At 44.7% G+C, this 12408-nt stretch overlaps 1 protein-coding gene across 1 annotated transcript in view; it reads left to right on the forward strand.

The window, feature by feature from the left end:
• brinp1 (bone morphogenetic protein/retinoic acid inducible neural-specific 1) overlaps positions 1–8035 on the forward strand; it is a gene marked incomplete at both ends in the record, with an annotated part of 168441 nt that extends 160406 nt beyond the window's left edge. The window contains one exon of the mRNA XM_083657441.1: positions 6895–8035. Within this exon, the coding sequence (XP_083513567.1) occupies positions 6895–8035 (1141 nt within the window). The remainder of the gene's footprint in view (positions 1–6894) is intronic.
• Positions 8036–12408: the final 4373 nt, after the last annotated feature.

Raw genomic sequence — 12408 nt, forward strand, 5'->3', positions numbered from 1 at the left:
TGACCATTTTTAAATGTATCAGCACTAGGCACAAACCAAAGAGAGATGCCAACAGCTCAGGGTTGCCAGATGTGCGCTAATTACTACTGCAAACTTAGTGTAATTACTGGTTGAGTCAAGGGGTCACGTGTATATTTGCTGGCATGGACTGTGATTGGATAGCACAATATCATGGGATGGTTATTGCAAAATGCATATGTATTCATGTAACCGAGGTGAATCAGCGTTTATTCCTCGTGAGTCCAGTATGGTAGCGAGTGGATTGGTTAAACTCACTTCCCAGTATAAAGGCATGTTAATCAGCTCCACCAAGGGAGCTAGTTCTCTTGGTGGAGTGGTTAGTGTCTTTGACTCCCAAGCCGAAGGTCGGCAGTTCGTATCCACCACCCATGGGTTGCTGCAAGTACCACCTACACAACGCCGTTACATTCAGAGTAGTGTGACTATAGACTTGTAATGGTGCTCAATGTAGCATCCTGGCCTCTTCCGGTTTCAGTATATAATGCTACACTAGTTTTTGTTACGTTGTGTTTTCCATCTGGCAACATTGTAAGAGATACAGATAGACCAAAGACCAAAAAGGTTAGATCCGAGTGAGGCACCTTCTGCAGACCTAAGTCATTTTGGTTGTCCCCAATCAAGAGCTGATTGCGAACTTCGGCGGCGGAAGGGAACTGATGGGAATAGCGTGATCCTCCTCACGTGCTACGTCCTGCCAGTGAAGCTCCCCGCTGTCAGGTGAAAAGAAGCGGCTGGCAACTGCGCATGTATCGGAGGAAGCATGTGTGTGTGTCTACGGCTCTCCCCAGATCGGCAGAGGGGGTGGGGCAGTAGGAGGAATTGGCCAAAGTACAATTGGCGAGAAAATGGGGGGGGGATCAATAAGAAGAAAAAAAAGCTGATTGCAAACTAATGTATAACCTGTGGCCTCTAAGCTGCAGGCCCATATATTATGAGCCCTATGGTGCTTAAGGTGTGTGCCGACCAGCTTACGCCATCTTCAACCTGTCACTGAGGGTGTAGATGATGTGAGAACATGTTGTCCGGTCGAACTGCCCGAGAAGGACTGCAGCGTTCTAAACTGACAACAGACCGACCGGCTTTAACATCCTACTCCTCTGTCGTCAGTACTATCTCATCTGCTGCTCACACTTTTACTCATACTTCAGATCATCACTTCAGCACCAACATGAGTGGGGGGAGTGTTGATTCAAATTCAAAAATGAGTTTTTGCGCCTCCAAGCCAAGCTTAGCTCAAACCCACATAAGTTTACTTTGAATTCGAGAGAAGAACCCAAGGTTTGCAAAGATACTAAATATATCATGTTGAATGTGTGTGGTGCGCACAAGAGGAAACTTAAGCGGGAATCAGGGTGTAAGGGCGTTAATTGGCATTGGTGAAACATTCCATATTTACACTTTGTGAACCATGCCAGAGATGGTGTTTCCCCTCCACAGATAATGAATGAGATAGTCAAAGTAGTTGGGATTGAGAGCATAAACCTTTTTGTTTTGTTATTTTTAGTATTATAATAATATAATATATTATTATATTTAGTATCTATTTTTAGACTAGTGGTAGGGGGGGACTACTACAGTAGTAGTCTCAACGCCAGACCCATGAGAGTTCTTTACGCTGATACACTACGTTACTGCATGCTGCAGATCTCTCTCTGGGTCTGGGACACTTTCCGTCAGAGGGCTGGTTATGGGAGGGAACCGTTCAGTTGGCCAGTCATATGCCAGTGATGGCTTCAGTCCTCTCCAATCAGTAACGACTTCATCAGACAACACGGGAGGCGCAGCCCATTTTTCGAAACCGCTCTCTCATCGGTGCTACGACCTGTCACTCATTCAATTTCAACCCGCCTTCAAAACCAGCAGTGGCTGTTAACTGGCACAGACTCACTTACAGTATGTAGTATGCGGAGCGCAGCGATTCAACGTAATATTTGAGTCTGGGGAGAGACTACTACAGTAGCTACATAACAAACTACAGTATATGTTGTTTATCATGCCCATATCCATACATATAGACATACGCATGAATGTTCATAAATGTTCATTCATACCTTAATAGATGTACTATAACAGCCATTCAGTGACAATGTATCGACTGAAAATACAGTAGATCAATACATTCTCAATGAGCCTTGTTGTTCTTTGCTTTCATTCTATTTCACGATTCCCATATGAAGCCGTATGGTGGCAGCCATCGTACGTCGCACCTATACTCATAGAAAAATAAAGGTGCCAACTCTAAATGAAAATGGTTCTTCGGAGTGATGCAGTGGAAGAACAATTTCTGCTTCCTCAAAGAACCTTTCAGACAAAGACAATAACCATTTCGGCATACCTTTGCCTAGACACCAGCACGCATGGCCTATATACTGTAAGCTACATATAAGCAGTTAGCCACCCATCATCAGACCATGGAGGGGTTGTTTTCCAAATTCATGCCATGACCTAGCAATATCCAATAACTCTAATAACACATTTTAATATCCCAACGAACCATATAATGAACATGAATAACCAATCTACTAAATAAAGTAGTTCTTTAGGACAGTACTGTAGGTGATGATTTGTTGTGGAACCACTCAAGAGCAAGTTAAGAACCATTGTTTTTCTCTGTGTAGTAAGCATGAAGTTCAATTCAATCAGGTACAATTTATTAATTATGCAAAATGGTGCAAAGGACAGTGACTCATTATTAAAACATGCTATTATGATGTCCTGTAAACGTATATAATCATAAGGCCAACATTTCTAAAATAAGTTTTTGCTTTTTAAATAGAATTTGCTCTTCACCAATGCGTATTAAACGGTTTTCTAAATGAGGTATTCAGTCAAATGAGCCAGCATATTATTGACACTGCCGATGTAAGAAAGAAAGAATTCCCCTGTGATCGCCTGTCATCACCTCACCGTCTCTGTAGGTTTACCTGCACCATCATAAATCCAGGAACAAAACAGCCAAGCATGAATTAGAAAGACAGGGGAATGTAAGGTAAATATAGGCATTTTCCAACTGATGTCACACCTTGTCTTACTGTGCTGTACACACACACACTCATGCACATCCCTGTTGTTAACACTCTCTGCATGGAAACTTTCTCTGCATTATATTGCTATAATGAGTGTAGCAGATTGCCTCAAGTATGGTGAGCATTGCAGTGGCTTATGTAAAAAAATAAGAAGTGGGGGAGCCAAATGATTTGTATCCAGGCTTTGCATTGACTTTAATTATTCATGCTCAGTATGAGGCATCTTTACAAATATGAAAGTACATTTCTTTATATTTGCTAAATAAACAGGCATATGTATACAAGTAAAGTGCTGCATTATAATGAGAGGCTCAGTGGTTAGTACTGTTGCCTCACAGCAAGAAGGTCCCGCGTTCGAACCCCGGTCCGTCCCAGGTCCTTTCTGTGTGGAGTTTGCATGTCCTCCCCATGTTCGTGTGGGTTTTCTCCGGGTGCTCCGGTTTCCTCCCACCATCAAAGACATGTATGTTAGGGTTAATACTCCTGTCAGTGCTCCTGACCAAGGTACTGGCAAAAAGAACTGGAGTTGGTCCCCGGGGCGCTGCACTGCGGCTGCCCACTGCTCCTATAGTTCTGGGAAGGTTCCTATAGTAGAGGATGGGTCAAATGTAGAGGATGAATTTCCCCATGGGGATAAATAAAGGATAACTTAAGAGTCTTTGTAAATATCTTGAACAAAAGTTTGTATTTTATTGTGGACAACGTGTTATGTACATGTCACACAATGTTGTTCGCGCCATTTCAATTTCTGTCTGCCACCTCTGGTTCTCTCTTTCTCAATCTGCTTTATTTATTCCATGTTGTTCTGTTGTTCCATGCCTCCATCTCGTCTTCCCTTGCTCCAACACAGGAGGGAGCTCCAATCCATCCGAGTAGCAGAACTGTTTGATGCCCCCATTACAAACACACTAGTGTGCTCTGATTCGTGAAAACAAACAGCATTCATTCCCACTCATTTCCATGCAATTTCCTGTGGCAAACCCAAGCCAAGCCACTCGCTTTTGAGGGAAAACGAAGGAGGCAAAAATAAAACAAGCAGCATGATGCTCTCAAATAGCTTATCGAGGGAGGCAATTATATGATAGGACATCTTTTAGCTCAGCATTTTAGACTGCATAATTCAACACTTATTGCAAATAAATTCAAGAGAGGGACTGTTATGTGTCCAATGCAATAATGAATAGAGACAATGCAAAGTAATGGGATAGCTTCATATTTGAATCACAAGCACCCTCAAAACATGCCACTTCTCTTTCCTATGCCATATTGTTAATATGTGTGTGTGGGTGGGTGTGTATATATATATATGTATACATATATATATAGATGTTGGTCTCGACCTAGTTTCAAGCTGAGGACCAGTCATGTTACCTCACATCACAATAGGCATCAGCGCTCAGCATTAGTCAAGTGTAATCCAAGTGTGACGTCCGTTATGACGTGTGTCTCCTGACTCATCACCCCGTCCTCAATAGCCAATCAGCCCCTGTCAATATGTCAATATGACGTCGGTTATGATGTCACTGCCGAGGCTATGACGTGGCAGTACATATAGCCATGCTCAGCGCGTCATCATCCTCTTTCCCTGATCCTTCACCTCTATGGTCGCTGTACCTGGGCGGATCGTATATATATATATATATATATATATACATATACAGTATATACAGAGAAGTCACGTCCATGTTTGTTGTGAGTCCCAAAGGCATCATTTGCAGTCTTATGTTATGCAATGTGAAAGGAATGAAATAGTTTGATTTATTATATCAAGACCTATTCATCTATGACAATGCACTATACATAAATAATGTGTTTCAGTCTTTATCTGCTTAGGTTTGCACTTTCAAACCGTTTATATTCAAAGGTTTTCATTGCATGAAACATGCAGTCAGAATTTCTAAAACGTTTTTGATATTTTCACTGAGGGATGTCTTAACCTGAAGTGGATTCTTTATTCAAACGAAGTCGGTTTTTCCGACCACCATGTAAAGAGAAAAAGTATGAATACGTGCCGATGAAAAAAGCTTTACACTCAGTCAGCGCATTGTTTGTTCACTTAAATTTACCTCCCCAGAAATGCAGTATCCAATATCAAGCTAACCTGTTTCATACACACATACTCACAGCTTGCTGAGAAGTGGGTACAAAATGGTAAAGTCATCAATCATCATGTCATAAATCCCAGTCTGTCCCACTGATGTCATAAATCCCAGTGATGCCATAAATCCCCAGTGATGATGTCATCAGTGATGTCATAAATCCCCAGTGATGATGTCATCAGTGATGTCATAAATCCAGTAGTCTGTCGAGGAGAGGAGAGGGGGAGAGTGACTGAGGGAGAGAGAGGAGAGGCAGAGACACTGAGGGAGAGGGAGGAAAGGGAGAGAGAGGGGGGAGAGACTGAGGGAGAGAGAGGGGGGAGAGACTGAGGCAGAGAGAGAGGGGAGAGAAACTGAGGGAGAGAGGAAGACATTGTGCGTGCACCAATCGGGCAGGCAAGGCCACACAGCAGTCGAGGTGCGGGCAAGGCCGCGCAGCGGCCGAGCTGCGAATACGAGCTGCAGGGCCAGCTCGGCGAGCTGCAGGACAGGCGAGCCCACGTAGCCTAGGAATCGAGCGGGCATAGCGCGTGAGATCCCTAGTTGTGTAAAACGTCACAAGGGTAATAATGCCCCTTACATTTTGAAAAGTACTCCACTTATGATTTGATATCATTTTCTGTGCACAACTGACAAGCCTTTCACTTTAAGCCCATTTCCCTGTTTTGAGGGAAAACTAGGTGGGCTTCAAAGAGGGTGCTGCCACTATCCTCTCTACACGTGATGTGTTTTAGGCTCATTTTGGGGACAGCTAGCTAGCTTGGTGGCTCCATGACCTGCTGAAATGCAAGCGCATCCATCATCATTAAAGCTCAGCTTCAGTAGCATGTCAAGCTCACCTTGACCTCCTGCCTCCACTCGGAGAAATCAGGATTCAGAAGGAACCTTCTTCTATACTCACAAAAGAAGTTCTAGTACTGTCAAGATGACATGGAAAGATGCCTGATGGAGGAGGAGGAGGAGGAGGAGGGAGGAGAGGAGAGACAAGATTAGCATAACAATGCTGCTTCCCACTTGAGGGAAGTAGAGGGACTCGGCTCTTTGAAGGGGATATATTACCCTGTTCACTGATTAGTCTGCAACAAACAACATTAAACTTTGGCAGTGGCGGTGGTTTGTAAAATTTGACTTTGGGTCGCTAACTGGCCGTTGTTAATGCTTCTGTCCTTTTATTCTTTCTGACTGATCCTATTTATCTTCCCTCTCTCCCTCCATCCATCTCTCTCTCTCTCCATCCACCCCTCTCCCTCTCTCTCCATCCATCCCTCTCTCTCCCTCCCTCTGTCTGTCTCCCTCGCTCCCTCTCTCCATCCATCCATCCCTCTCTGTCTGTCTCCCTCGCTCCCTCTCTCTCTCCCCCTCTCTCTCCCTCCCCCCTCTCTCTCTCCATCCATCCCTCTCTCTCCCTCTCCCTCCCTCTCTCTCTCTCTCCCTCCCTCTCTCCCTCCATCCATCTCTCTCTCTCTCCATCCACCCCTCTCCCTCTCTCTCCATCCACCCCTCTCTCTCCCTCTCTCTCTCTCCCTCCCTCTGTCTGTCTCCCTCGCTCCCTCTCTCTCTCCCTCCCTCTGTCTGTCTCCCTCGCTCCCTCTCTCCATCCATCCATCCCTCTCTCTGTCTGTCTCCCTCGCTCCCTCTCTCTCTCCCCCCCCCCCTCTCTCCATCCCTCTCTCCCTCCCTCTCTCTCTCCCTCCCTCTCTCTCTCCATCCCTCCCTCCTCTCTCTCTCTCCCTCCGTCAACGTCGCAGGTCCGTGATGCAGTGGCTGAACAGGGTCCAGTCCTTCCTCTACTGCAACGAGAACGGCTTCTGGGGCACCTTCCTGGAGAGCCAGAGGACGTGCGTGTGCCACACGGGCGTCACGCTGTGTCAGCGGCCCGTCCCGTGCGTCATCGGCGGCAACAACAGCTGCGCCATGTGCAGCCTGGCCAACATCTCGCAGTGCGGCTCGTGCAACAAGGGCTACAAGTTGTACCGCGGCCGCTGCGAGCCGCAGAACGTGGACTCTGAGCGCAGCGAGCAGTTCATCAGCTTCGAGACGGACCTGGACTTCCAGGACCTGGAGCTCAAGTACCTGCTGCAGAAGATGGACTCGCGACTCTACATTCACACCACCTTCATCAGCAACGAGATCCGCCTGGAGACCTTCTTTGACCCGCGGTGGCGCAAGCGCATGTCCCTGACTCTGAAGAGCAACAAGAACCGGATGGACTACCTCCACATGATCATCGGCCTGTCCATGAAGATCTGCCAGATGCGCAACAGCAGCATCGACCCCATGTTCTTCGTTTACGTCAACCCGTTCAGCGGTAGCCACTCGGAAGGCTGGAGCATGCCCTTCGGCGAGCACGGTTACCCGCGCTGGGAGAAGGTCCGCCTGCAGAACTCGCAGTGCTTCAACTGGACGCTGCTGCTGGGCAATCGGTGGAAGACCTTCTTTGAGACGGTGCACATCTACCTGCGTAGTCGCGCTAAGGTTCCGACCGGTCTGCGCAACGACACGGGACAGGGCCCGGTGGACCTCGGGGACCCCAACAAGCGTCAGATCTACATCAAGATCTCGGATATCCAAGTGTTCGGTTACAGCCTGCGCTTCAACGCCGACCTGCTGCGCAGTGCCGTGCAGCAGGTCAACCAGTCGTACACCCAAGGAACTCAGTTCTACTCGTCCTCGTCCATCATGCTGTTGCTGCTGGACATCAGGGATCGGATTAACCGTCTGGCTCCTCCGGTCGCGCCTGGCAAGCCCCAGCTGGACCTGTTCTCCTGTATGCTGAAGCACAGGCTTAAGCTCAACAACAGCGAGATGATCCGTGTGAACCATGCCTTGGACATGTACAACACAGAGATACTGAAACAATCGGATCACCTGACTGCCAAACTCTGCTGAAGTACAGTGACATTAACAAAAGAACTACAGATTTAAACAAAGACGCCCTCCAAAGACAACTGTGAGGGGGATATTAATCTTGATTTTGATTTCTCTTTTTTCATTTTTGGACCTTTTTTCTGCCTTTTGATGTAATATTAACAACTTTGTAAGCATAATTGTTAAAAGACAAAAAAGGAGAGAGGCAGCGATGAAGAGACTTTTAGGCAGTTTAAGAAGATTAACGGAAGCGCTATAAAGACTGTATCATATTTGTCCCAGCATGTCTGTCATTCCCTAAAAGAACTTAAAAGAGGAAAAAAAAAAGAAAAAGAAATATTAAATCTATGTACTGGTGAAAAAGAGGCCTTGATTTTACTCTGAGGGATCAAAGGTTATATCTGAAACTGCCATTCTTTACTGAGAGAAACATTTTTAAAAAGGTATAATAAAGTAACATAAGGGCAGACCAGATATCATCCTTTTATTTCAGCAAATGTGCAAAATATTTCAGACATAATGGACAGTTTAATATGAAAAATGTTTCTACATTTTAAGGATTAAATAGCCTAGGTGAGCAAAATACTCTGCGCATTAGTTAGAGACTCTTTACATTTCAAACCCACACTGAATCGGCATTGCTCTTTGTGAGATATCAGCATTTTGTCATTGTAGTGACACCTAAAGGCACACAGCAGGACAACAGAGGATCGTCATGTCAAATAACAAAAGCCAGCTGTTTATATATATAAATATATACAGTATATATATGTGTGTGTGCGTGTGTGAGAGAGTGTGTGTGTGTGTGTGTGTGTGAGAGAGTGAGTGAGTGAGTGCGTGCGTGTTATGTGTGCGTGCGTGTGTGTATGTGTGCGCGCGTGTGCGTGTACACCTTTTTTCGCTTGATGCTTATCGCTGTTTGTTACCTGAATGTGTCATTTTGCAAGTGACTCCGGTCCAGTCCCAAGCTCAATTCTGCATTTCGGGTGCTTCTTCGCGTGTTTGAAAAATTCAAGCTGTTCCTCACAAGGCAAGTACCTCCTGGTGCGTGAGTGCATTATCGTGGTCGATGCTATTGTGTACAGCTTTGCAAAATGTACATGTTGTGACTGCTGACTTGTGGAGCTTTTCAGCACCGAGAGCAAAATTTACGCGTTCATCGTTCACGTCCACTTATACGAGACAACTTGAAGCCATATGGTACCATACAGTACTTCCCTGACATAGACATAAAGACATAAAGGCCAACCTCCCTCCCACTCAATAGTTACATCACAACATGAAACCTGTTCCATTTGTGTCATACTGTATGTAGTTTCTTTTTTCCTATTGATTTGATTTTAAATAGAACATAGCACAGCAGAAAGGGAGATGACAAAATAAGGTACATTATATTATATTGGATAAAAAAAAAAAAGTGTTGTAAAGCCATTGAATTCCCCCTATGGAAGATTATATTAAAACTAAAAAAAAAAAACTTTTTGACCTTTGGGGGTCGGCAACCTTTTTGATATGAAGTGCCATTTTGAAATTTGCTCCTCAATCAGTGTGCCACACCAAGATGAATGACTCGCGCATATCACAATTTAGATCATATCCAAGAGATCTGTATTGTTATTCCATCCAAAATCAGGACATTGAAATGAGAGCACTATACAACATACACAGCATGGTGTTCCTCTGTCTTCAGCGCTGGCATTTTTCATCTGCTTTCTGCTGCCATGCAAGGGAACCAATCAGAGGCAGAGTAGAGTGGGTCACTCCCGTAAATAGCAGGACGCACAACTTGGGCTGTGAAATGGTAATTTGGCAGGGCAACATTTCTAAAAAAAAAAAAAAAAAAATCCATGCCACTGGTTACCCCCTTCGCGTGCCAGAGGTGGCACCCATGCCATAGGTTGCTGACCCCGGTCTGTAACTCTTCTTTTTGACCACATGTGATTTTTCGATTTTTTTTTAATGTAATGTTACATTTCCCTCTCCAGATATCATGATTCCAATTTCCGATTTAACCCTTTTTTTTTTTTACATGTTGCTGGGGAAACCAATACAACCACAAATATGTTTGACACTCTCAATCACGAAACGGAACTATCAGACAACACTACCTACAGTACAGTATGTACTGTTGGTCACACTTTATCTGCATAGTCCGATGCTGAGACTCAGTTCACTAATAAAGTACCCATAATGCCTCACTAAACTCTGTACTGAGGCTATAGATATTCAATGGATGGGTCAGGGTTAATCTTAGGGTTGGGTTTAGAAATGGGGCCAGGCAAGGATTAAAAATGGGGTCAGGTAGGGTAAGGGTTGCATACAGTAGTCTGTGGAGATGTAATAAAAAGGCAAGTGACACTTTCTTGAACATATATTTTTGCCAATTGATAGTTGAGTATAAACACCGGACTACCCAAATAAAGTGTTAGCATATTATTATTATGATGATGATTATTATTATTATTATTACTACAGTATTATCATTATTATTAAGTGCCTGTTATCTATCCCTTTAACATGTTTAGAGCTGGAGTAAACTTGCTCTTAGACACCACACAGAACAGTGACATACAATTAGCTTCTGAATTTTAGACCATAAATCTTCAGCTAAAGTAGCCCTTTCATCTGGTCCCGAGAGAAAAGCTTTCTATAGCTGGGTTGTGCATGTGGGGAACTCAACCGCCAGATGGAGAATGGCATCTTGAATGGTGGGATTTTCTTGTCCCCTGTTGTACAATAATATATGTAAATATTAACTCTATTAAGTTCTACAAGAGTAACAATATCACAAAAGTATAAGTAGGGCGATAGTAATAAAAGGAGGGAAAAAAACATCTTTTATTACTTCAAAAAGCCCTTCATTTGAGTACATTAGCACGACGTACAGGGCACCCATGTCCCGCCATTTATTTACGAGTCAAGAGTGTGACCATTTCTGACCGTTTTGATATGTCAAAAATATATTGTACATTATGATTTTTGTTTTGAGCCACTGCATAAGGTCCATGAAACAAGCACACATTTACTCCTCTGGCTTTATGCTACCACAGTGTTGCATACGTCCTGTATATCCATGGATATGTGTCTGATCGAAGATACCGCTTCTAATACCTTGCCTATGTACTTTTTTGCTGTTCTGTTGAAATTATATCAGCTTATTTCAAATGAATGTTTCATATAATAATCTATTTCTCATTAAAAGGCTATATTTAATAAGAAGAGCAATGTTTGTTTGTACCACTTTTCCCAAATGCAGACGGTAAAGAGAGCAGGAATCTTGTTGTGCAAAGCAGAAAGCTGCAGTACACCCTTTAAGCACATAGGGGCACTATGTGTTATGTCGATGTGTAATCAAACCCACTTTTCCTTTAAGTTGTTGGTTGTGTACAATATTCTAAGCATGGACAATATCCGGGCGTCCGAGTAGTGTAGCGGTAGATTCCCTGCCTACCAACATGAGGGTTGCAGGTTCGCACCCCCGGCCCCGTGTTACCTCCGGCTTGGTCGGGCGTCCATACAGGCACAATTGGCTGTGCCTGCGGGTGGGAAGCCGCATTGGTGGTATGTGTCCTGGTCGCTGCACTAGCGCCTCCTCTGGTCGGTCGGGACGCCTGGTCGGTACGGAAGGGAACGGGTGGGAATAGCGTGATCCTCCCACGTGCTACGTCCTGCCGGTGAAGCTCCCCCTGTCAGGTGAAAAGAAGCGGCTGGCAACTGCGCATGTGTCGGAGGAAGCATGGTGCTAGTCTCGGCTCTCGTCAGATCGGCAGAGGGTGGAGCAGCGACCGGGTACAATTGGGGAGAAAATGGGGGGGGGGGGGGGGGGGGGGGGATCTGAAATAAACAAAACAATATCCTTTCTGAAAATTGCTGATTGTATTCATTGGCCAATTCTGTATGTGGTTTACATTTTAGGCTTTGTTAAATGAACTGAAACACTGCACAACCAATTCGAGATTGATCACAATCAATTAAATTCTGCATTTTCCTATCATACAGATGAAACAGTCGGGTCAACTCATCAACTACAGAAGACTAATCGTCTACGACGACACGCTCCATCGCAATCGCCATTCCCAGCACTCCTAACATTCTCGCAGCTCTCCTCCCATGGCCTCCCAGTGACGCGGGCACCAGCATCAGAGCAGAGCTGTCCTTAGATAGTCTTTAACACAACATGCCCCCATGACGACAAGGGAGACATATATAAGCCCCATGCTGACAGTTGCAGCAGCAGGCTGACATGGTTGGACAGCAGAAGATTCTCTGCTCAGGTGGAACACTGAACTGTTCTATACGGGAAGAATTAGCTTACACTTCTCTGCATCTGCACTAAAAAGTTTCTGAGGGATAATAATGTGTAATGAAAAAGAAACTCAGCATAATCTTTCAGA

Source organism: Poromitra crassiceps (genome assembly GCF_964638095.1).
Source record: "Poromitra crassiceps genome assembly, chromosome: 21".
In the NCBI taxonomy this organism is placed as follows: Eukaryota; Metazoa; Chordata; class Actinopteri; order Beryciformes; family Melamphaidae; genus Poromitra; species Poromitra crassiceps.